This window comes from Lissotriton vulgaris, chromosome 11 (assembly GCF_964263255.1).
Source record: "Lissotriton vulgaris chromosome 11, aLisVul1.2, whole genome shotgun sequence".
Taxonomy (NCBI): Eukaryota; Metazoa; Chordata; class Amphibia; order Caudata; family Salamandridae; genus Lissotriton; species Lissotriton vulgaris.
The window spans coordinates 6604438-6630699 of NC_141699.1; the positions used below are offsets into that span (position 1 = coordinate 6604438).

General features: G+C 45.4%; 1 protein-coding gene across 1 annotated transcript in view; it reads right to left on the reverse strand.

Annotated features, from left to right (window-relative positions):
- Positions 1 to 26262, reverse strand: part of TXNRD2 (thioredoxin reductase 2) — a 342307-nt gene that overhangs the window by 280986 nt on the left and 35059 nt on the right. Inside the window, exons 3-5 of the mRNA XM_086942637.1 lie at positions 11717 to 11795; positions 7936 to 7998; positions 2659 to 2729 (exon numbers count right to left, since the gene is read on the reverse strand). Of these exons, the coding sequence (XP_086798763.1) occupies positions 2659 to 2729; positions 7936 to 7998; positions 11717 to 11795 (213 nt within the window). The remainder of the gene's footprint in view (positions 1 to 2658; positions 2730 to 7935; positions 7999 to 11716; positions 11796 to 26262) is intronic.

The following is a 26262-nucleotide window of genomic DNA, read 5'->3' on the forward strand; positions in this document are numbered from 1 at the left end:
ACTGCTCGAGTCCCCACCTGAACCATGCTGCCGCATCATCACAGTCCACATGCAACAACGCCCCCTCCCACCTTCCTCTGCACGAGCACTTTGAAGCGCTTGTCTCTAACTGTGTGAGAGCATTACAAAACCAAAATAACAAATAAATGTATCAAGAGTTGTAGTCTGTCCACCCTTTTTAAGGACGCTCTCCTCTCTGGGTCTTACAAGAAGTGCTTTTAATCTGAGGTCATACTATCGTTGATAAAAAGAGGAAAGGTGTTTGGTATTGAAACAGCTGCCTCATTCTCCCTTCTGATTCAGCCACTAAGTATCTAACATCTTGATATGGGTGACTTTACTTCACGGAAATTACCCCAAAGAGATCTGGAACTTTCCCATCTTTTCATGACACAACCAGGTTTTCGCTAATGTGGTATTATTGATCGCATCCACCATAGTCACAGCGGTGGACGCTCCTTCTCCCAACTCTCCGCCAAACCCTGAAATGTCCTCCCTCTCCACCTCCAAGCATCACCCTCGGTGACGGTCTTCAGGAAGAGACTGAAGACCTGGCTATTCCACTAAGCCCAGCAACCCAGAGCCGGATACCCTCACGGGTGATAAGTCGCGCTCCACAAGTACTGAGTGATTGATTAATCGATGTGTAGCCTGTGACACACTCAATGATTCACCACACATCTGATTCCTGTCACCTGGACTATCCCAGGCAAGGCTTTCGAATGGTTTCCTTTCCATCTAGTCATTTATGATGTTGGTGACAATCACACTTACCAAGGACCTCTGCCCCCGGTCTAAAGGTCTCATGATTCAGTCCCATACACTCAGTCCTGTGGTGAAAACATTACCTTCCTTTTCTCATATCACAGACATAATGACAACACTCTCACATTTATCCTTAAACCACAAGTCTCTGAAAGAATCTGTCTGGATGGTGTATGGCTCCTAAGCGCTAAACAAGTCTGAAAGTGGGGGGAAATGACTTCCAGTATCAGCTGCTCATGCACCAACCAACCACTATCTCCTTCCTACACACACTGTCTTCATCTGTCGAAGCCTAGAGCCTAGGAGTCCTGTTTAACCATACCACACAGCGTGACTCGACATTACCGCCAAGTTGGACGTCTACCTATCAAATGGAGAGCTCAGTACAACATTATGTGCCAAGTGTTTTAAGAAATCACAGCTCTACACCTCACTAGGTATCTTAAATGGTCTCCCTCTGTCGCCCAGCCCACCGCACATGCAACCAACCTCCACATAATAATACCGAAATCCACATGTTTACAAACATCAAACTCCTTGGGAAGAGAGAGGTAACTCAGCAGAGAGAACCAGGCGTTCTAAATATACAAACCATTCTGAAATTTGGAGACAGGGCATACCAGTAACAGATGTCTGACTGTCCAAATCAACTCAATTTTTAACCCTAAGATACCCTTTTCCATAATTAATTTTTCCTTGGGAAGTCTGGCTACCTGTTGGACTGCGGTTTTCACTCACACAAGAATTATAGATGTTTTGCTATTAGTGGCATTCCAGCAAACCACAAATAATTGGAAAGACGTATCCCAATTATCCTCTCAAGCTTGGTTGTATGCAGTTTGTCATAAACACAGACTCAACACATCATATTGTCATCTCCTTTCGCTAATTTTGAACCGTTCTGTTTTGTTGTCTCCAATTATAGAATGGTTGAACAACAGGGACAATCCTCTTTTCAATGCCAACCTAATGCAGAGGGAGTTCTAAAACCTTCCTGATGTTCCTTTCTTTTCTGACTTTAAATGGTGATTTATTGCTGCTTCTTTACAGCATATACTTATGTATAATATTTTATCTTATCTTTAAATTGTTATTAAGTTGAACATGTATGAATATCTTGTTATAACATTCCGCTTTACTCCCCTCCGCCTATCCCTCAACAATAACTTTCTCATTGGTTTTAATGCCTTATTATGCTGTACTTTGTTTACTTCTAATAAACTAACTTTTTAAGCTTAAAACATACATGGGACTATGCACAGCCTGCTCCAGTACCAGAAATGTGCCCTACAGGGAAACAGTGCCCAGCCTTTAAACTTTCAGGTCAAGTTTCTAATTTCATGAACCGTCATGCCCATAGCATCAGCCACAGATTAACACTGGTAAAGAACCTCACAACCCTAGTCCAGCCAACAATCTACAAACAAACAAAAACCAAGGGTACTGACCCACAGGTCTCTTACCCACAGCAATGACCTTTTAGAGCTTAAATGCGAGGCCTGGCATAGAATTTAGTGTATTCTTTATGGCTCTGTTTTTCCAACAATTTTATATTGTTTACACCCAAATTCCAATTTTAGTAGGTTTCAAAGTATACTTTACAAAAAAGCAATAAAAGGTTTTAAAAACAGAAATTGTTTTGACAAGCACTTCTTGTGTCCACTGTAATCATGAGCCAGAAGTCACAGAACAGAAATTTAGCGTAGATGCCCCAGAAAATGGACATATGCAAATTCCAAAACTCATCTCAACCCTGAAGGTGGGTGCCATGACATCAGTAATTTGGTCACTGACTTTGCTTCGCAGCCGGCACGCCTGGCTACAGGAGGGTGCTCGTCAGAGCGACATACATCAATGGGTCTTCCAGGAACAACGCTTTACAAATGGACTTACGTTTTTCCTGGAGGCTCCTTCATCCAGAAAATGTCATCGCTTGTAATCCCATATTCCTTTGCACCTGCGACCTAGCAACAAAAATATGAATTGAGAACCGAATAAGGCGTACGGTATCAAAGATTCATAGAGTTATCGACAGTGTCATAATGTAGCAGCTAAATGGAGCAGGGTGGGCGGTGTTGCCGCCCAGGACCACCATCATTGGTCAGAATCAATGACCCAGCAGATCTCTTTATTAACCCCTTCCACGCGGGGCTAATTCACCCGCGGTGCGGTGGGATGGGCAGCGCGCGGCGCCGCAGTACTCATGACGAGTCCAGCTCGTCATGCTGCACAGTGGAGCCGTGCTCATGAAGAGCTGGAGTCGTCATGACTCCGCCCACTCCTTTAGAACTCCCGCACAGGCGGGGAATTCGCCGCGCGTGGGAGGCGCCGCTGCAGCATGACGAGTCCAGCTCGTCATGAGCACACGACCACCATGCAGCATGACGAGCTGGATTCGTCATGAGCACGGAAAGGGTTAAACACTTTTACAGCAGTGTCTGCAACTCGGTGAGGATCAAGGCCACATCTCAAAATGCTTGAAGAAGTGGTATGATCCAAACTATTTAAAAAAAACTGAACAGTGAGGATCTGCCAGAGCAGCTGCCTATGTAGTGCGTCAGGAGAAGTCCATTTACTTTGTGCTGTCACCATATGCCTGTTTTCATCACCACCTTTTCGACTACTTTTATATTCCTCAGCGCTCAGATACCCTCCTCACTCGTAGACCCCTCGATGATTCTCGGGCATCGTACTCATCTCCCTTCACTACTTCCCCACAGATCGCTTTTTTTATTGATACAAGCATCAAGGTAGGTCTCCACTGCAGCGCGCGCTTTAAAAATAAAATCAGTCACTCAGCACAGCATGCTGTTACTAAACAATACACAACTTTAGGGTAGGTACAGATTGAGCCAGCATCCTTGTCTTCCTGCCACTGTCTTCTCCCCTCCCTCCCTCTCCTTCTGTGCATTTGTCTCCATCTCTTAGCACTCGCATACCCAGGGGTTGGAGCCAGGAATAAGAATGTGAAACAAAAATACTGTAATGATTTTCATCCGCTACAAATAATACTTTAGTCCTTTTGGCATCAGGAAGACGCAGACTGCTCCAATTGGTTCAAACTGATTAGGAAAGAAGATAAGAAGATTGATGGGTTGTTTAATACGAAAATCCTAAACACCCTGGAGAGGAAACTCTGTATAGCTGTAAGAAAACCTCTCTCTATTATGAATAAACATAAAAGATTTGGCTGCAGTGCTGAATGGAGGGTGGGTGGTCAGGCACAGAAGTGAAACAAGAGAGCCAAATGAGCTGTACTCCGCAAGGAACAGAAGAAATGTAGTGGTATTTATTTATTTGAGTTTATGTAGCACAAACCAGACCTAAAGTGGTAGCAGAGCTTTACACAGCACTATGTTACATAAAGCACAAACTGTTACATGATCACTGAGTAAGTAATAAAAAAGTTACTATATATATATATATATATATATATATATATATATATATATACATATGTACACAAATATATATATATATACACACACACACATCATAGTCAAAAAATGAGTTATGTTTGAGGCTCAATCGTGCAAAACCACTGAAATTCACCAGTTCTGTCTTAATGCTCACAACACATGACATAATTCACAGTTGTCCGCAATATGGTTCTAGAGTTAACTGTTTTGCTTGAGATTTTTTTTAGTGGCTGAAACTCGCTAGCTGCAATGTCCGTCCAGCACCTCCAATGACCTCTGTCGAGCTTACAAGTTGGCTACAACTTGCAAGTTGGGCGCTGAAAGCTGAATTTTCAGTTTTTGGGGGGATTTTCTACATGTCTGGAAAACACACACACAAATGTGCATTTATAGAAATTACAAACAGCAGGACAATTAATGACTGTCAATAGGGATTCACAGGGTGTTGGTCTCAGGGTGAACTAAGGATGAATGGATTTAAGCTCTTTTTTTTTTTAAAGACTATTAGGGAGGGTCCGTCCAGTTAGCTAGGGCAGGGTTCTCCAAAGTCGGTCCTGAATGGCCTGGTCCATGCCAGGTTTTTAGCATATCCCCATTTAAATCAACGTAGTTATCTTAAAATCTGGCCTGGATCCGGTCCTCCAGGACCGACTTTGGAGAAACCTGAGCTAGAGGACCAAGTAACAACATCTAGGTGCCCATCTAGTCAATGACTGCTTGAGAGTGCTCTTCTTTCTGAAGGAGGTGATGTATTTGAGGAGGGTGTCCGAGATCTAAAAGTATCAGCGACGGCCAGAGAGGACTGGTCTATGCGCCAGGTTCTTTGTTGCTCCTGAAGAAGTGTTTATGGACTTTGGAGGCTAGCGAGACGATGCCCCTGGACTCAAGAAAAGCCATTTACAAATTATCAATATTGGAGGATTGTGCAGAGAATTCCATCAGACAATGTTAGTGAGGATGGTGAGGGGAGGGGGGATGCCGATCAGCGTGTTCCTGTGAGGGTGCGCGTTGGGACATATTCTGGGCCTGTCCCATGATGGTGCTAGCGCTAGAGAGGCGATCAGGATGCCGATAAGGCTACTCCAGAGTGACCAATAAAAAAATAAAGTGAAGGGATGAGAGAGATGGAGAGAATACACATGTCAGACCACTCTTACATTACTCGAAAATGATACCCTTATAATTCCTACATAGTACATTGATGTTAGCATAGTTACTCCAAGGACAAAATAAAGCCCATTTTTCAGGCCAGCACTACAATAAATATATCCGAAGCCTTATATGTGAGTAACACCCTGGGATTGAAAGGATGGACCAATGTCGATAGTACAAAAAGAAAAAGCAGTGGGGAACAGAGGACTCTAATGAAGGAACATGGCGGCATTGAGAGTCATTTCCCACTGGGCCCTGCTGGATGAAAAAAAGGCTTTTAAAGATACCGTATTATCCATGTTGAGTTCACCTAAGAAGATGCGGATGTGGAGGCGGGACTTCCTGCTTTGCATCCGCAGTGTTCTGTTAAAAGCCACAAACTTAACTCTTGGGTAAAGGTCCCTCTCAAAATATATCAACACAAGAACGACTGCATAGAAGTGACTGGAGAAAAACTAATGTTTACAGAATTAACTTAGGGCCATAAGAAATACACAAGTTCCGTGGATTCAAAAGGAGGTCCCGAGGAGGAAGGGTGAGAAGATGCAACTTTCTCTGCTTGGAAAGGACACAGATACACCTGCACATTTTAAGTCGATGATGCAGTGTTGTTTATTCTTTCAGGATATCTACAATAAGAAGGTCAAGGGTGGGAAATTGTACGGCTGAGCTAATGACATACAAAAAACAAAGATGCTCTGGGCTCGTAGAAGATTCACATGGCCAGGTTATGAACCCAGTTCTCCTTGCGTCCAGCCACAGGTGTAGGCCAGGCCATCCACCCAACCACCAAGCTGTCCCAGCAAAGTCACATGCAGAATGTGGCTGGGCATCCCAATGTGTGTGTACACAGTTGGGCCTGTGGCCACACCCTATGCACAACTGCCGTGCATCCTTCCGAGCCCTGCACTCAACCTCAGGCCCGATGACTGGAGGCATGACTTACAGGTAGGCGGAACTTCAGTGTCCAGAAAAGGCGTCTACTCTGAGATAGCGCTCCAACAGCTCGACAGAGTGCGTGCCGTCGGAGCTTGGGCGATTCAAGTGCCATCGCTATTTAGAGTGGGTGGTCGAATGGCCAGTTTTTACTGGCAGAGGACAGTAAGCATTTTAAAGGACTCCCAGACAATGGTAAGCCCCCCAATTTTTTTTTTATTAACGTTCGTCAATATAACTCTACCATCCGTCAAAATGTTAATAAATAGGCAGGTACTGCCATGACGGCTCTTCCTGCCAATGACTAGTGATGGCCGCTGGTCCGGCGGATAACTCCAAATGCGAAGGACAGGCACTCTAGCAAAGAGACTGAGTATTTTACTCTATCGCTCTGACGGAACTTAAACTGCACTCTAGATCCTTAATCACTCCTTTAAAAAAAATTGGTTTTGGAAAATTGCATTTTTTCTACAACATTGTTTCCAAGCTCACATTTTTGTCTCTACTTGCAAGATTGTTCTAAATTTCTAAGTGCTTTTTTATTGTACTCCAATGATTGCCCCGCGCCTTCCTTCGTCCACTCAACTCTTTTCATTCATCTTGCTTACAGTAATGTCATATGTACATTCACTTTTGTTTTGCATTTCTGACATTTTCTAACTTACTCAAACTCACAAGTGCAAGACAATACTGTGTTTTTGAGAACTTGATGCCCTCTGCTTGCTCTTGATTTTTTTTTTTTTGCATTTGTGAGTTTGCTGAACTCTATACGTGTTTTACTATTTTTCTGAAGGTGTACTTGCATACCCCTCCTTTATTGCCGAGAACTAATCAAAGTATCCCTCTACCCTATGGAACTTTAATTATCAGTGCAAAACTCTCAAACATGGACACATTTATAAATCTCAAGATGGCAGAAAAAAATAAGTAACGCTCTTTATCGGCTCATCGCGTTGCATAAAAACGTAAATGTGGAACCGACAGAACTCCTGCGTTTCATGCTGCGAGTGGGTGGTAAAGACATCTCTAAAATGTACCCATTTAAAGCTGCCGCCGACCTTTTTCAAATGCAAATATCTCGACACCACCTTGAAAGGATTTCTGAGTAAAAGATCTAGCTTCATGTTTGATTTAAATCCAGGAGCCGGTTTTCGATGTGGCAGACCACAACATTTCCGATGAGAACTGAAATGTAAAATTAATCTTTTTTAGCTCCCCTTAAGGTTTTGGTCTGCAGGGATCTGCACGAAAATTTGCATCACAAAAAGTAGCCAATTACAGGAGGGGATCAGAAGAGTTTCTGTAGATTCCTCAAAATGGCGCCTAAGTTGTGACGTAACAAATGGAAAGTGCGGCTGAAAGAAAAAAAAACACAGGAAAAATAATCGAATTAAAAAATGGTGTTTGACGAGGATGAAAAAATATCCCAAAATGTAGTCAAATTCATTCAAAGTTAATGAAGAATCTTCACGGACAATCAAAATATTGCTGACTGGACTGGACTGGACAGGCTCACTCCATCAACGCACTCTAAAACGGAAACCCTGTTCGACTTCTCATCCATCACAGTCCTGCTTTAGGTCTTGTTTAAACATTTCTTCATCTTTTCCTAGTTAGTGGTGGAAATCTTAATTTTGCATCAAATTGTTTAAAAGGTACTCACATTTGCAGGATATAGTGGGCGTCCGCCAGTCGCTATCACGATGTTATTTGCAGTAATTCTAGTCTGTGAATAAAAAAAATGCTGTCAATGAGAAGAAGAAAATTAACAGGTCCTGTGGGCGATCTATGTGGAAACAAGATACCAAAAGAATTTCTGCAGCCTTGGTGCATTGAGTGGTTGCCTCAACACACTCCAGAAAGGACAATGTTTTCACAGTAAAACCTGCACAAGGGAACAAAGAACCATCTGGATTTACCACCTCTCTTCTGCAGTACAAGATTCTGGCATCAGGCCTACACACATGAAGGATTTATCCAGGAAGCATCTGTGTGTGATGTAAGAAACAGTGACAGTAATTTCCTCTGTACCATGGTGGGATCTTTGGGGAGAGTCAAGGAGGCACTCTGGATCCGAGGTGTCCCTGTACCACCACCGGCCCTCGTTTGCATCGCTGTTGGCAGTCTTTGCTCATGGGCAGAGGAGTCCCGGCATGGGACTGCCCACGCTCACAGGTGGCGGCGCCCTGGTGAGCGTGGATCTAAAGACTAAGGGTTGGAGGCGAGTATAAAGGGAGCATGGATCCATTTTGCCAGGATTTATATTACTAGCGATACAGAATGTAATATCAAGGGGTATCCATCAGGCACATTTAACGAGCACTATTTGCAACAAACCTTGAACAGAGCAAGGCCAGGATACCCAAGTACAAGGATTTCTCACCAGCAATTCCCTACCCTCTCCTATCCGTAGCACCCCTGACAACCTGACCTTCAGACTGATGGTGAAGACCTGGCTTTTCTCCAACTATTGACTCCCTGGTGACTCCTCACTCTACGTTCAACTGCAGCGCTGGGACCCCTCGTTGTTGGGGTAGCCATGCGCTTTACAAAGAATTTAACATAACATAACAAGACGACATTTTTAAGCAGAGCACCGCACAAATGGACTGATTACCAACTTCATGCAAGCAGTCTAACAGGAAGCAACCCCTCCCAAAAATCTGGGAGATGAGGCAAGGCAGAGAGCTTCATCTGATGTGAACATCTACAGGCCAGGCTGGTCAAAAGCCACAGCACTGCCACGGCCCTTCGTAGAGATGGCACTGCTGCTGAGGGAGTGCCAAAGGATGCAATCCCTCTAACATTAGATGCACAAGCTCTACTGACATCAATCTGTGGGGACCAATGAAATGTAAAGGATACCTGTGCCGCCACTAAAGGCCAGCGCAGAATGTGAAGATGCAGAAATAACGCCACATGATCTTCAATCTCCAGATGGGGTTCTAGACTGATCTGCTTCCTTTAAGGAGCCCCGGGGTGGGATCCAGTCTTGTAGCGTGGGTTATACATTCTCACTGACACTGCGACCAACAATCCATTGCAGGGAGATTGGGGGTATCTTCGGGAGGACCTGGATGATGCTGCCCCTAGAAGTGAGCATGCTTTACATCATCGCGCTCAAGGAGCCCTCCACAGGTCATCAAAGTGCACAAAATTAAACTTTTGCCATTGGTGGAACTAGAACCATATCTAAAAATCAAAAAGTGAGTGAATAATTCAATGCTTCATATGAGATTTTAGAGACAAAGGCTCGGGTCTTGGCCCCACTGTGCAGCCGCCATCTTTGAGGCATCATTTAAATGCCCACATTATAAATCATGATTCCAGTGATGCCGGGTAATTCAAAAGGCAGGAGTGCAGGGGGTAACTGGGCACCCTAGGTCAAAATACTGCAGATTATGCTGTCTTGGGTCATTTAAAACAACAGCCAGCCATGCAAGTTTTCTAAACTGCAAAATCTCAAAATATGGTATGCAAACTTTTTTTTAAAAGTTCCTAGACATGTCTGCCCACTGGTTTGGCTTTTTAAAATCACTCAGCATGCAATTTTTAGCAACACGTGCAGAGTCCAGATCAGTAGTTAAATCTTTAACAAAGCACCCTGGACAAGTGTGAGGGAGAGCTGGTGAAGGTTAACTTTATTCTTAGCCTTTCAGTGTGGGGGTTGTGTTATTATTCTCAAAAACAACAGAAGTCCCTGCCTGAGGTAAAATGCTGACGTGGTCCCAGAACGAAGCTGACTGCAGGAATAGCAGCAGGGTTTGGAGATCAGGGCAGGAGACACATTTGCATAGAGTGCGTCTAGGTGAGAAGCATGTACACAGGCCTGGGTGATCCTGAAAACGTGGCAGGATTACAGCCCACCCATGGCTGCTGGCAGCAGGCTTAGGGGGTGTGACTTTCAGACGGGCCAGCAGCAAAGGAAGCCACCTTGGGAGAGGTAAACAGAACGTTCACAGGGCTATCAAGGAAATCCTCCTTGGGGAAGAGTGTTTAAAAAGCACTTAATCCTATTTCATTAGCGGATGGTATTGACATGGGAAGCAAACAGCCCAGAGCCAGCTTATGGTACCGCGGCTTTAAAGGGCCTTAGTGGACAATAAGCACTGGGCACAAATGCTCTCGCCTTGGAGGCTAAAAACTCTCAGTAAAAGTCACTATTTGTGTTACGAGACATTCGAACCCTGTCTGTGTGTTCATAGAGGCAGCATTCCCCAACACATAACCCCAATGTTGCCATAAGGTAATCTCGCCTCTTCCCCCAGACCTATACATGTGAACTGTCTCCTTATACAAACTCAGAGCGTATTCAGAGAAGGCGCTACATCACTCAGTTTACTAGATGGGTCAGGCGGGAATGGCCTTTGCCCCAGGAAGTAAATGACTGATGAGAGTGGCAGACACAGGAGCCAATCACAGTGTATTGTATTGTAATTGCATTTAAAATATAGCGCTTACTACCCCTGACGAGGCATCGAAGCGCTTTTTCGGCGAGTAGCACACTACTACGGGCTCCATAAAGGATTAGTGTTGAATTAGTATAGTGAAATATGAAAGTAATTAAAGTGGTGGTTAAGTTAGTCAGTTATTTGGATTCAGGAAGGATAGAAGAGGAAAAAAGGTTTGTATTTATATAGCGCTTGTTACCCCTGATGGGGTGTTGAAGCTCCTTTTTTTTTTGGCGAGTAGCACGCTACTCCGGAAACCCATAAAGGATTAGTGGTGAATTAGTATGGTGAAATATGAAAGTAATTTGAGTGGTGGCTATTAGTTATTCGGAGTGAGAAGGATAGCGGAGGGATAGAGGAGAAAAAAGGTTTGCATTCATATAGCGCTTGTTACCCCTGAAGGGGTGTTGAAGCTCATTTCTGGTGAGTAGCACGCTACTCTAGAACCCATAATGGATTAGTGTAGAAAATTAGTATGGTGAAATATGAAGTAATTTGAGTGGTGGATATGTAATTCAGTTATTTGGATAGAGAAAGATAGCAGGATAGAAGAGGGAAAGAGGTTTGTATTGATATAGCGCTTGCTACCCCTGATGGGGTTTGAAGCATTTTGTGGGTGAGTAGCACGCTACTCTGGAACCCATAAGGATTAGTGTTGAATTAGTATACTAAAACTAGAAGGTAATTTGAGTGGTGGAAATGTTAGTCAGTTATTTGGATTGAGAAAGGTTGGGGAGGGGTAGAAAAGGGGACAAGTTTGCATTTATATAGCGCTTGGGACCCTGATGGGGTGTTAGGAGCAAGGACAGAGGTAGACTGTGCATAGGGTGCATGTGGAATATTGAAAGGCATTGCAGCAGAAAGCGCAGACCAGATGCGCCAGGCTATGTAACCCACCTCGCATAAATCCTCTATGCAGTGACCGCAAACCTCGCAGCACAGGTGCTTGCGCAAGAACAGCACAGCTCACAGCGCTGCTCCACGGACACTCACCTCTTTGCCCGACTTTGTTGAACCGGAGACTGTATGCTTATCCACAAACTTCCCCTTCATGTTCAGATACTTCACTTTCCTGCAAAAAAGAGGCACAAATCACACAGGTGACGGGCATGGCGACCCCACTGCAGTGCCAACCACATGCCTGGTGCTTAAGAATCAGTGACACTTACCTCCCTGTAACACAGGTATAACAAACATGGAAAGGAATAGAACATCAAGACCACTGGGCCCGTTGACATAGATTTACAAAGTTCACATCAGGAACGCAATTATGTATGAGGCAGAACTTTGGGGACACCGCCCCGTAGGTGCACTGGTCAGAACTGAGAACAAGTTTATGAGACAACTCTTGGGCCTATCGCCAAGTACCCCTCTCATCCCCCTACGCATGGACCTTGGCCTCAGACCCATAAATGAGGACATTGAGTTGCGACCTTTGACCTTTTTTGTCACCGATTATGGGTGCCTCCCGAATTAGGAGTTTACCAGTTGGAAGTCAAGGCGTTCCTGGGGCTCCCAGGGGTGGGAAACATACCCTGGTTTGCATATATAAAAGATCTGTGCTTCAGACTAGGCTGGCCGAACCTGTGGACCCACCCCGAGGAAGCGTCCCCGACTATTTCACGCCTCGAGCTAGTTAAATCTTATAGACTTCTTAGACTGGGTGAACTCCAAGTGAGTATAAAACCTGGCTGCTTAACTTTTGACTTTTTTAACTTCAAAGACAAATATTTTTTTGAGGCTCTCCTTAATGACGTCTATCCAGTCATGGCAAGGAAACTCTATGGTCAGTTTAGGTGGGGCTGTCTGCCAGTTCATGCATTTACAAACAAATGGACAAAGGCTCCCCAGCCGGCTGTCCTGCCTGTGAGAGCCTGGAAGAGACCCGCACACAGATTTTCTTCTTCTGTCTGGTTATATTGTACCTAGAAAGTACTGGCTCCTACCAATCTGCAGGAACATGGGGTTCAGACAGATACGAGAGGCCTTTAGAGTTATGTGAACTGGAACACCCCCCGAATGTTTTTGCTGTGTCCCGTTTCCTTAACTCTATGTGGCTTAGGCGTCACAAGTTTTTAAATCCCTCTAGTCCAGGCTAAACATATCCCTTCCGTTTACCACAGCTTTGATCATATTAAATTGCGAATTCATTGTTTTAAATGCTTTTTAAAGTTCAAAAATGTTTTAATATGTCATCAAATTTGTATAACTATCTGCTAATGGCCATATTTGTGATGTTAAAAAAAAATTATGTGATGTATGTTTTTATCTGCTGCTTTTATGGTCTGCAATGATCGAAATAAAGCTTGGAAATGGAATGGAATAAAGTGAATCTGGCCACAGCTGTTTGTGCAAACCCCTGCACGAGATCAGGGCACAGACACATAGAAAGAGAAAACACTGTAATGCATTATAGGGTTTGTATAAGGTTCCCCTTGTGTTTTCATTCATAGAGAACTGGCCTGCTGGCGGGACCCTGGAGATGACATAACACAACCACTGGCTAAAGAGGCGAACACAAAAGATGTGGGAGTGAGAAAGGTTCCACAATAAGAAACACAATTTTTATTTTTTCAGCGACTCTGGTTAAGATAAAGTTCCAGAAGACGTGTGAGCGGTCAATGATGGGAGAGGGCGTCTCTCCACTATCTAAGATAGTGGAAACGGATGCGCAGCGCCTGCTCCCACTCCATGCTTCATCGATTGGAAGCCCTCCTGCTTCAGAACACATTTATACAACTGCTGCAATAACTTAGATTGCACACAACTAGCAAGACTTTGCCTTGTTGGGAGGGGGGGTGGGAGTTCAAGTTCAGTAATTTGTATAGCGCACTACTCACCCAGAGGGTCTCAAGGCGCTTGAGTAAGGGTGGGTGCATTATTTATCGAATAGCCAGGTTTTTAGCTGCTTTCTGAAGGAGAGGTGGTTCTGTGTGAGGCGAAGGTGAGTGGGGAGAGAATTCCAGGTTTTGGCCGCTAAGTAGGAGAAAGATCTTCCTCCCATGGTGGATCTATTGATGCGCGGGATTGTGGCGAGGGCTTGATTGGATGAACATAGTTGGCGGGTGGGTGTGTAGAAGGACAGTCGATTGTTGAGGCATTCGGGTCCTAGGTCGTAGAGGGCCTTGTGTGCGTGAGTGAGGAGACGGAACGTTATTCTTTTGTTGACAGGAAGCCAGTGGAGATCTTTCAGATGACCGGAGATGTGAGCTTGACGGGGGATGTCAAGTATGAGTCTGGCTGAGGCGTTTTGGATGCGTTGGAGTTTTTTCTGTAGTTTGGTTGTGGTTCCAGCGTAGAGGGTGTTTCCATAATCTAGTCGGCTAGTGACTAGTGTGTGGGTGACTGTCTTTCTTGTTTCGGTGGGGATCCAGCGGAATATTTTTTTGAGCATGCGTAGGAAGTTGAAGCATGAAGATGAGACGGCGTTGACCTGTCTGGTCATTGGTAGGGAGGAGTCTAGGATGAAGCCCAGGTTACGTGCGTGATCTGTGGGTATGGGTGCTGTGCCTAGAGCCGGTGGCCACCATGAGTCGTTCCATGCAGAGGGGGATGATCCTAAGATGAGGACTTCCGTTTTGTCCGAGTTTAGTTTTAGGCGACTGCTCTTCATCCATTCGGCTACTTCTGTCATTCCTTCGTGTAAATTGGTTTTGGCGGTGTTAGGATCTTTGGTGAGGGAGAGGATCAGCTGGGTGTCGTCAGCGTAGGAAATGATGTTGAGGTTGTGTTGGCGCGCGATGGATGCGAGGGGACTCATGTACACATTGAAGAGGGTGGGACTGAGTGATGATCTTTGTGGTACGCCGCAGATGACTTCGGTTGCCTCTGATTTGAATGGGGGGAGACGGACTCTCTGGGTTCTTCCGGCGAGGAACGAGATGATCCAGTCCAACGCTTTCCCTTGTATTCCGATGTTGCTGAGGCATTGTATGAGGGTGTTATGACAGACTGTGTCGAAGGCGGCGAAGAGGTCAAGTAGGATGAGGGCAACTGTTTCTCCATTGTCCAGTAGCGTGCGGATGTCGTCTGTAGCGGCGATTAGGGCGGTTTCGGTGCTGTGTTTGGCTCTGAAGCCGGACTGCGAGGGGTCAAGCGAATTGTTGGTTTCAAGGAAGGCGGTAAGCTGACTATTGACCGCTTTCTCAATGACTTTGGCCGGGAAGGGGAGGAGTGAGATGGGGCGGTAGTTCTTAAGTTCAGAGGGGTCTGCTGTTGGTTTCTTCAGAAGGGCGCTGAGTTCGGCATGTTTCCAGCTTTCTGGGAAGGTGGCGGAGTTGAAGGAGCAGTTGATGACCTCGCATAGATGGGGTGCGATGATGGAGTCTGCTTTGTTGAAAATGTGGTGGGGACATGGGTCGGTTGGCGATCCCGAGTGGATGGAGTTCATCAGGCGGATGGTGTCTTCAGTCGTGATTGGGTTCCAGGCGCATAGGTTGTGATAGTGCTGTTTTGGTTCGGAGGTGGGTGGAGTGGGTTGTTCTTCGGATCGGTTTCCAAAGCGGTTATGAATGTCAGCGATTTTGTTGTGGAAGAAAGAGGATAGGGAGTCGCAGAGGTCTTGGGAGGGAGTTATGTCGTTGGCACCGGCGGTGGGGTTGGTAAATTCTTTGACGATGTTGAATAATTCCTTGCTGTTGTGGGTGTTGTTGTCGAGTCGATCCTTGAATGCTGATTTCTTGGTGGATCGGATCAGTTGGTGGTGTTTGCGGGTGGCGTCCTTGAAGGTGGTCAAGTTGATAGTGTATGGGTTTTTTCTCCAGGTTTTCTCGAGGGTACGACATAACTTCTTGGATTTCTTAAGGTCATCGTTGAACCAAGGGGCCTTTTTGCTTCCTTGTTTGATATGGTGGTTTTTCAAGGGTGCTAATTCGTCAGCGCTGTGGGTAATCCATTGTGTGAGATTGTAGGCGGTTGTATGTTTAAACAACTACTACCGGAACCACGACTTCCTTAACCACGATTGCCTAACCACGATTTATCTTAACCACTACCTTATTTTAGCACGACTTCCTTAACCACGAAATGTTATATCTCGTTTTTGCCCATTAGATGGCACTATTGTAATTATAATACTTATTCCGTGAACCTTTCTTTTTAAAAAAAGGATCTAAATGTATTATCTTTTTATTTTTTTACAACGCATACCGTTATCTCTTTTTTTTATTCATCATTTTTTTGTGGGGGGAGACCCCCCAGCCCCCCTTTTATCCCTTAATTCTTTGGAGTTATTTTTTACAGGTGCAGAGTGTAGTGGAGAGACTCGTGGTTTAGGGAAGTCGTGCTTAATGAAATTCGTGGTTTTTGTAAGTCGTGGTTCCGGCTTCGTTGTTCAGGTAAGTCGTTGTACAATCTTCGTTGTTAAGGATGTTTCCCATTGTAGGCGGCTTGGTTTGGGTCCGATGATGTGACGGGGGGGGTTTTGATTAAGCGAAGTGAGGAGTTGGTCGGTGGTGGTTTTGTTCCAGTTTCTTCGAGGAATAGGTTGTGGTGGGATGTAGGTCGTGGTCTTTTTGTAGCTGAAGTGAACGCAGCTGTGGTCCGTCCAATGGAGAGCCGTGGTTTGATTGAAGGAGATGTGTTTGCTGGAGGTGAAGATAGGGTCGAGTGTGTGTCCGGCGAGGTGGGTGGGGGTGTTGACAAGTTGTTTGAGTCCGAGATTGGCCAGGTTGTCCAGGAGGGTGGTGGTGTTGCTGTCGTTGTTCTTTTCCAGGTGGAAGTTGAGGTCTCCCAGTAAGATGTAGTTCTCGGAGGTGAGGGCATGTGGGCTGATGAAGTCAGTGATGTCTTCATTGAATTGTGTGCGGGTTCCTGGAGGTCTGTACATGAGGGTGCCTCTAAGTGTGGTCCTGGGGTCGGTGTGGATCTGGAAATGAAGGTGTTCTGCGGTCGCGAGGTTATCGTCTGAGCTGGTTGTGATTCGGATGGTGTTCTTATGGACGATGGCGATGGCTCCTCCTGTTTGGTTGGTGCGGTCTTTTCGGATGATCTTATAAGCGTCCGGGATGGCTATGGCGATGTCGGGAGCCGATGAGGCGTTCATCCAGGTTTCAGTAAGGAAGGCTACGTCCGGTGATGTGGTGTCGAGTAGGTCCCAGAGTTCAGTGGCGTGTTTGTGAACCGAGCGGGTGTTCAGCAGGATACACTTCAGGTGGTTGGAGTCGGAGTTGTGTTTGGAGGGGGAGGATTTGGTGAGGGTCCTGATGCAGGCGAATTTGCAGGAGAGGCAGGCGAATGGTCCTTAGGTGTGTCCTGGGGCAGCTACGTAGCATTGTGGGGTGCGTCCGGGGTTAAGGGCAAGGAGAGTGGCGGCGTCATATGTCATGCGGGCGGAATGGATTATGCGGGGACCAGGGGGTCTGGCGCTGGGCGCGGTCCAGGCGCGGACGGGCGTAGACGGGCTTACCTTTGGCGCACCTTCGGCGCGCATGGGGCGCGACCGCTGCGCGTGAACGCTGCACGCGTAGGCATCTGTCATATGTGGATAGTGGAAGGGGAGGGGCGAGGGAGGGTCAGCTGAGAGGCGGGAGCGGGGCTGAGACCCGGGCAGGTAGGCACACAACAACAACAACAAAAAACAAAATGGACGGCCGCCTAAAGGAAGATAGTAATCAGTGGCACCGTTACAGTCAGGCACACCTTTAAGTTTATAAGCAGGTAACGTAATTTTAAGCAAAGGTGCACCACAACAAGGACATGTGTAAACTAAGGTCTTCTAGTTTGCACACAAGATATATTCAAAACAAATTTTTCATATGAAACCGGACAATTTTTTTCTCAAAAAAGATTTTTCTTTATTCATTCCAAATGTTAAAGGACACAGCCGACGCGTTACATCCACTTACAAGCGTGATATTTACAACTCTCTTATCTTAAATCGAAAGCCTACGGATGACATTGGGCTTTCTTCCAACTGTGTTACATACGTTTTTTAAGAGTAGGGATTGCATTTGTAGAACTCTTCTGCTAACAGACCTCCCCAATGGTTGCTTGACGGTTTGGTGGTCAAATTATAATCAATCGCATTCTTCGTCAGCATAGACTCTATGGACAATATCTTGAATGATTTCTGTTTGTATAACACTTTCGCATATAACTTGTTTTAATAGCTTTCAAACCACATATGAATGCTAGTTCCAGGAACCGTAGGTCCCCTATCGAACTGTAACAGAATATCTTGCTGTAAGTATACTTAGCACTTAGTCCTACTTGATGCACATCTTCGAAGTTATAGTTGGTCCAGTGCTCATCATTACTTTTATTTTCGCTTCTGTCAGATTTATTGAATCATACGAAACACTTGACGTTTTTGAACCAGTGATCCTGTGACCACACACGATTTGGCCATTGAGTTGCAACTGGACTTCTCCAACGAAACATCGTCGCGCTTAAGGAGCTTCCACTACTTATCTTGGTAGGTCTCTATTCGGCGCACTGATTGTTCAGGACATGCTGACTTCCATGTGTTGGTTTTCCATGAACTATTTCTGACTCACATGTGTTGGTTTTTTCAATAACTATTTCTCATTCACTACCATCTCTGTTACATTTTCTTCCTCATAAATCTCTTAGGATTCTTGCTTCCCTTAGAAATATGTGTTTTGTAACTCCAGTAGACATGTTTCCTGTTGTCCAATTGTTAGCAATACCGAACTGCTAAGCAACTACTTAGAAGTTATGACCTGATTGTGATATCACCTCTCCAATTCTGTATGCTTAAGGCCAATTTGGTCATTTTGTCTAGAATTTTATAGTGTCCATGAGATGAATTATATGATAGAACATGTAAAATGTACATAATCACGTTAGGGGTTTTTTCCTTTCTCTGTTTGATTGCCAATACTAACTTTAACCTGATGTTCCAAACATACTCTAGTATCTTGTAGAAAACATGTCTATGACATGTTGACACTGACATGCGTTTGTTTTTAATTATGTAATAATTTGTAGCTCGGCTGAGTTTGCAAATACTTTACATTTTTAATAATGTATTTATATGTATTTTGTCTTGTTGTAATACAGCCCTGAAGAAGTCCCCGTAGGGACGAAACGCGTCGGCTGTGTCCTTTAACATTTGGAATGAATAAAGAAAAATCTTTTTTGAGAAAAAAATTGTCCGGTTTCATATGAAAAATTTGTTTTGAATATATCTTGTGTGCAAACTAGAGGACCTTAGTTTACACATGTCCTTGTTGTGGTGCACCTTTGCTTAAAATTACGTTTTGTATCTCAAAGTTCTATATAGAACTGCCATTGTGATGGTGGGTGGTTGTCAGTGTGCACACTACTCCCTCGGTGATATTTAGAGGGGAAATATTAATTGGGCTATTGTGGTCAGGTGCTTCTTAAAGAAAGGTTCCACCATCCAACTTGCTTCTTTGTTTATAAGCAGGTACATCAAACTGTAATTAGCAGCGCACTTAGCCAATCTAGCGCTACGATGTCCCAGTGATTTAAATGATAAGCAATTAAGGCGCTCTAGCGCTCCTGTGTCAGCAGTCAATTCCAATGAGTATAATAATTTAGTAACAATAGAGGCAACGATGCGCTACGATGCTAGGCGCTACGATGCCAGGCAATCAATTCCAATGAGGAGCAGCGAAGCGCTACAATACCAGGCAGCAACCAGGCAGGCAGGGCGGGGAGCAGCGTGGGGAGCGACCACGTCTGCAGGCAGAGAGGACGGTCACAGCGATGATGCGGGAGAGCGGGCCTGATAGTATCAGTGGGAGGGAGGGTCAGCTGGGAGGCGGGAGCGGGGCAGAGACCCGGGCAGGGAGGCACACAACAACAACAACAACAACAAAAACAAAATGGACGGCCGCCTAAAGCGAGATAGTAATCAGTGGCACCGGTACAGTCAGGCACACCTTTAAGTTTATAAGCAGGTAAATCAAAATGTAATTAGCAGCGCACTTAGCCAATCTAGCGCTACGATGTCCCAGTGATTTAAATGATAAGCAATTAAGGCGCTCTAGCGCTCCTGTGTCAGCAGTCAATTCCAATGAGTATATTAATTTAGTAACAATAGAGGCAGCGATGCGCTACGATGCTAGGCGCTACGATGCCAGGCAATCAATTCCAATGAGAAGCACCGAAGCGCTACGATACCATGCAGCAACCAGGCAGGCAGGGCGGGGAGCAGCGTGGGGAGTGACCGCGTCTGCAGGCAGAGAGGACGGTCAAACGACTCGCCGTCTGAACCTTTCACGGAGTTAAGGTCTCGCTGCGGATGTCTTTGTGCGCCCTGCATGTCGCAGGTTTGAGTCCTGGTAGGGCCGACTCCACCCTTCATCCTTCATATCCTCGTAAATCATAACAAGCATTTGCAATGCAATAGGTCTCACATTAGGAAAGTTTGAGCTATTGGTATTGTAAATGACCATTTTTTTATTTATGTGTTGGCTTTGAAAATAGCGAAATAAATAGCTTTGTCATTTACAAAGCAAATAGTTTTAACTTTCGCAAATGTGACACCTGTAGCATTTGCAATGCAATATGTGTTAAATTTACGTGACTTAGATGTATTGATATTAAAATGGCTTTTGATTCTTTTAATAACTAATACTTAAATAAAAGTTATTGTAATTTATAATGGCAATAGCTTAAACTTTTGTAAATAACTTTTGTGAAGATTATGTTCAGTGTATTTTATTGTGACGAAAATCCAAGAACAGAAGTGAAATATTAACATCTTTTTGTGACATTTGTAATACAGATGGAAAACATTGAGAGAACATATTTGAACCAGTTGTTGTTGAACGGTTGCACAAATTGATGCAGTGGTGGCGCTGAGTAATGCTGTGGTAGCGCATAATGATGTTGTGGTGCCCCTGAGTGATGCTGTGGTGGTGCTGAGTGATGCTGTGGTGATGCGATAGATAGAGTGAGTGTGAAAGATGGATCGAGTGAGTGTGATAGATGGATCGAGTGAGTGCGATAGATGGATCGAGTGAGTGCGATAGATGGATCGAGTGAGTGCGATAGATGGATCGAGTGAGTGCGATAGATGGATCGAGAGAGTGCGATAGATGGATCGAGAGAGTGCGATAGATGGATCGAGTGAGGGCGATAGATGGATCGAGTGAGTTCGATAGATGGATCGAGTGAGGGCGATAGATGGATCGAGTGAGTGCGATAGATGGAGCGAGTGAGTGCGATGGATCGAGTGAGTGCGATAGATGGATCGAGTGAGTGCGATAGATGGATCGAGGGAGGGAGATAGAGGGAGGAGATAGATAGAGTGAGGGCGATAGAGTGCGGGCGATAGAGTGCGGGCGATAGAGTGCGGGCGATAGAGTGCGGGCGATAGAGTGCGGGCGATAGAGTGCGGGCGATAGAGTGCGGGCGATAGAGTGCGGGCGATAGATAGAGGGAGGGCGATAGATAGAGGGAGGGCGATAGATAGAGGGAGGGCGATAGATAGAGGGAGGGCGATAGATAGAGGGAGGGCGATAGAGTGAGGGAGGGCGATAGAGTGAGGGCGATAGATAGAGTGAGGGCGATAGATAATGTGAGGGCGATAGATAATGTGAGGGCGATGGATAATGTGAGGGCGATGGATAATGTGAGGGCGATGGATAATGTGAGGGCGATGGATAATGTGAGGGCGATAGATAATGTGAGGGCGATAGATAATGTGAGGGCGATAGATAATGTGAGGGCGCTAGATAATGTGAGGGCGCTAGATAATGTAGATAATGTGAGGGCGATAGATAATGTGAGGGCGATAGATAATGTGAGGATGATAGATAGAGTGAAGGCGATAGATAGATAGAGTGAAGGCGATAGATAGAGTGATGGCGATAGATAGAGTGAGGGCGATAGATAGAGTGAAGGCAATAGATAGAGTGAAGGCAATAGATAGATAGAGTGAAGGCAATAGATAGATAGAGTGAGGGCGATAGATAGAGTGAGGGCGATAGAGTGAGGGCGATAGATAGAGTGAGGACGATAGATAGAGTGAGGACGATAGATAGAGTGAGGGCGATAGATAATGTGAGGGCGATAGATAATGTGAGGGCGATAGATAATGTGAGGGCGATAGATAATGTGAGGGCGATAGATAATGTAGATAATGTGAGGGCGATAGATAATGTGAGGGCGATAGATAATGTGAGGATGATAGATAGAGTGAAGGCGATAGATAGATAGAGTGAAGGCGATAGATAGAGTGAGGGCGATAGATAGAGTGAAGGCAATAGATAGATAGAGTGAGGGCGATAGATAGAGTGAGAGCGATAGATAGAGTGAGGGCGATGGATAGAGTGAGGGCGATGGATAGATAGAGTGAGGGCGATAGATAGATAGATAGATAGATAGATAGATAGATAGATAGATAGAGTGAGGGAGATAGATAGAGTGAGGGCGATGGATAGAGTGAGGGCGACGGATAGAGTGAGGGCGACGGATAGAGTGAGGGCGACGGATAGAGTGAGGGCGACGGATAGAGTGAGGGCGACGGATAGAGTGAGGGCGATGGATAGAGTGAGGGCGATGGATAGAGTGAGGGCGATAGATAGATAGATAGATAGATAGATAGATAGATAGATAGATAGATAGATAGATAGATAGATAGAGTGAGGGAGATAGATAGTGAGGGTGAGGGCAATAGATAGATAGATAGATAGATAGATAGATAGATAGATAGATAGATAGATAGATAGATAGATAGATAGATAGATAGATAGAGTCAAGGCAAGAGATAGAGTGAGGGCAATAGATAAACAGATAGATAGAGTGATGGTGATAGAAAGAGTGAGGGCGATAGATAGTGAGGGCGATAGATAGAGGAAGGGCGATAGATAGAGTGAGGGCGATAGATAGAGTGAGGGCGATAGATAGAGTGAGGGCGATAGAGTGAGGGCGATAGATAGATAGAGTGAGGTTTTAGATAGAGTGAGGGCGATATAGAGATAGATAGATAGATAGATATATAGATAGATAGATAGATAGATAGATAAATAGATAGATAGATAGATAGATAGATAGATAGATAGAGTCAGGGCAACAGATAGAGTGAGGGCAATAGATAGAGTGATGGTGATAGATAGAGTCAGGGCGATAACATTTCTTAAGTTACTAGTGCAGAGGAGAAGCTGTACTGCCTCGATGATTATTAGGCACAGGGATTTGTCCAGCTTAGTGGCACTAAGGAAGGATAAGGAAGAATGAAAGGCTGAGCGAGTCCCTTCCTTTAAGGCTGCAAGCTGAGCTCTGCAGTATGCACATTAACCCACTGATCTACATTGCCAGCTCCTCAAGGAATTCAGTTTCAGGCAGCCCACAATGTTCCAGCCCCTGAGCGTCAGAGTGCATGCTTAACTCTCTCCCGTATGTGCATTAACCTATTGACCGGCATGAGAAGGATGAAAGGCGGAGAAGGATGAAAGGCAGAAGTGTACGATCATGCAACTCCTTACCACTTCTTACAAGCATACACCCCAGAAACACAGGCAGAGAGAGAAAGATAGAGATATATGCAGTGAAAGTTCACTCACCCAGCTATATGAATGGGTGTTAATGGAGGCAAAAATCACTTTCTTAAACCAGCCTCCGGTGAATGTCATGTTCCTCCCCGGAGAAGCTTGCTAGCTCCAGCCGTTTGCAGGCATATTTGACAGCGCGGTTCACACACAGACCCAGGGCTGAAAAGCTGTGAATGAGTCTGTTAATGCAGCATCGAGGAAGAGGGGTTTTAATGGGCTCACCTTTGTAATTCAGAGCTTTACAGGAGTCCGGCTGTCCAGAGAGAGGCCCACGGTCCTACATGTAACCTAGGAAGGTGTACACGTGAACCTGGGGGTGGAAGGCATGCAGAGGTTCACCAGGGTCACCTTTGTAATTCAGATCTTTACAGGAGTCCGGCGGTCCAGAGAGAGGCCCCCAGTCCTACATGTACCTAGGTGAGTGCACCCTTGTGAACCTGGGGGTGGAAGACAAGCAGCACCCCAGGCGAGTGCCTGGTTTCATGAGGTCACCAGAGGGCATAGAGGAGGCTGACAGATGCCTGTCAATAGTCGGACAGAGCGTCGCAGGACTTAGGGCCACTTCCATTATGCATTTCCTAAATAGCGATTCCTAAGAAATCGCTATTTACGGAATGGAAAATGAAATGTACAAAAATTGGGATTCCCTAATAGCAATTCCGACAGTCGGAGTTGCTATTAGGAAATGACTATTTAGAAAGTACTAAATCATTCGTGCCTTACCATAGATACGAATGGTTTAGCATTCCCAAATCAGCGATTTCTTAATATGAAATTGCAAATTTGGAGATGCAAAACCAAGGGTGCCTATAGGTCTAGGATCCCTGTTGATGCACCCTATAAAAAAATGGTGCACATGTAAAGCGCACAAATACCCTAGGGACAAGTGTGCGCTCTGTGGTACCACCAAAACTGCATTTTTGGGTGCCTTTTCCTAATTTGCACATGGTTACCATCGACTTGGAGTCGATGGTAATAACATTTCCTAAATGCCCATTTCGTATTCAGGAAATGCTTTGCACATGTGCTTAGGAAATCGCAAATTGGAAATCTCTATTTTCGATGACCTATTTCGGGAATCGCAATATGCGATTTCTACTGGGTAGAAATCACATTTTTTCATCCACACTCAGGCCTTTGTAAATATGGAAAGTTCTTAACGGACCAAAATTGCTATTCGGTCTGTTAATACATGCAATTTCCTTCCGTACATATATCACTTGGCCTCGTAATTCCAGAAGATTGTGCTGAGAGTGAGTGAGAAGGTCAGCTCCTCCAAAGACATGGAATAATTCGCAAGCAAATTACACCTGAGAATATGTGTATGGTTTCCTGCACCTGTCCTTTCTATTGTATTCACAGATTGAACATGGTAATGAGCTACTAAATAACCCTTTAATAAAACTTGCATCGAGCTCACACATACTTGGCCTATTTGCGCAGAGATGTGCTCTGCCTGTTTACTCTCAGATCTACAAACTATGCCATGTGGGCTAAACAGATGCCCCTGACAATAGTTCAAGTTCAAGTTCGAGCATTTATATAGCGCACTGCACACCCAGAGGGTCTCAAGGCGCTTGGGGAAGGGGTTCATTATTTGTCGAATAGCCAGGGGAGTGGGGAGTGAGTTCCAGGTCTTGGCAGCAAGGAAGGAGAAGGATCTGCCACCCATGGTGGATTTTCGGATGCGCGGGACTGCGGCGAGGGCTTGATTGGACGATCTTAGTTGGCGGGTGGGTTTGTAGAAGGACAGTCGAGTGTTGAGGCATTCGGGTCCTAGATTGTAGAGGGCCTTGTGTGCGTGGGTGAGAAGGCGATAGAGTGCGGGTTGACGGGAAGCCAGTGGAGGTCTTTTAGGTGTCCGGTGATGTGATCTTGGCGAGGGATGTCTAATATGAGTCTCGCTGATGCGTTTTGGATGCGTTGGAGTTTTTTCTGTAATTTTGCTGTGATTCCGGCATATAGTGTGTTACCATAATCCAGTCGACTCGTGACCAGTGCGTGGGTGACAGTCTTTCTTGTCTCGAGGGGGATCCAGCGGAAGATCTTTTTGAGAATGCGAAGTACGTTGAAGCAGGAGGATGAGACTGCGTTGACTTGTCTGGACATCGAGAGAGAGGAGTCTAGGATGAAGCCAAGGTTACGTGCATGGTCTGTGGGTGTGGGTGCTGTGCCCAGAGCGGAAGGCCACCAAGAGTCGTCCCAGGCAGAGGGGGAAGGTCCTAGGATGAGCACCTCCGTTTTGTCTGAGTTGAGTTTTAGGCGTCTATGTTTCATCCATTCGGCTACTTCTTTCATGCCTTCGTGAAGATTGGTTTTGGCGGTGTTAGGGTCTTTGGTGAGGGAAAGGATCAACTGGGTGTCGTCGGCGTAAGAGATGATGTTAAGGTTGTGTTGACGCACGATGGAGGTGAGTGGACTCATGTAAACATTGAAGAGGGTGGGACTGAGTGAAGATCCTTGTGGTACGCCACAGATGACTTCAGTGATTCAGAAAAGGGGGTGGTGATGAACAGAGTGCCTGAATCAAGCAGACCACTCTTACCCAGTCCAAAGATCAGGGCTTGATCCATCACCGTTTTTTAGCTCACTGCACTATCCCAGCTCAGAACCTGGCTACATGCAAAATAATTCAGAAAAGGGGGTGGTGATGAACAGAGTGTCTGAATTAAGCAGACCACTCTTACCCAGTCCAAAGATCAGGGCTTGATCCATCACCGTTTTTTAGCTCACTGCACCATCCCAGCTCAGAACTTGGCTATATGCAAATTAGTCTGACCCTGGCCCAGTGCATCATGGGAACAGGGCAGACCAAACTACCAAGCCAATTCTTATACTGGGAAGGAAACAAGCTACCGGGGACCGGTTTCTGGCATTTCAGCCGTCTTCGGCCCGGCTTGCTTGAATCCTGATGGTGCAATGAGCTAGGGACTCACATCTGAGTATACCCTTCCACGCTTATGGTGGACAAAAATGATTCAGAAAAGGGGGTGGTGATGAACAGAGTGTCTGAATTAAGCAGACCACTCTTACCCAGTCCAAAGATCAGGG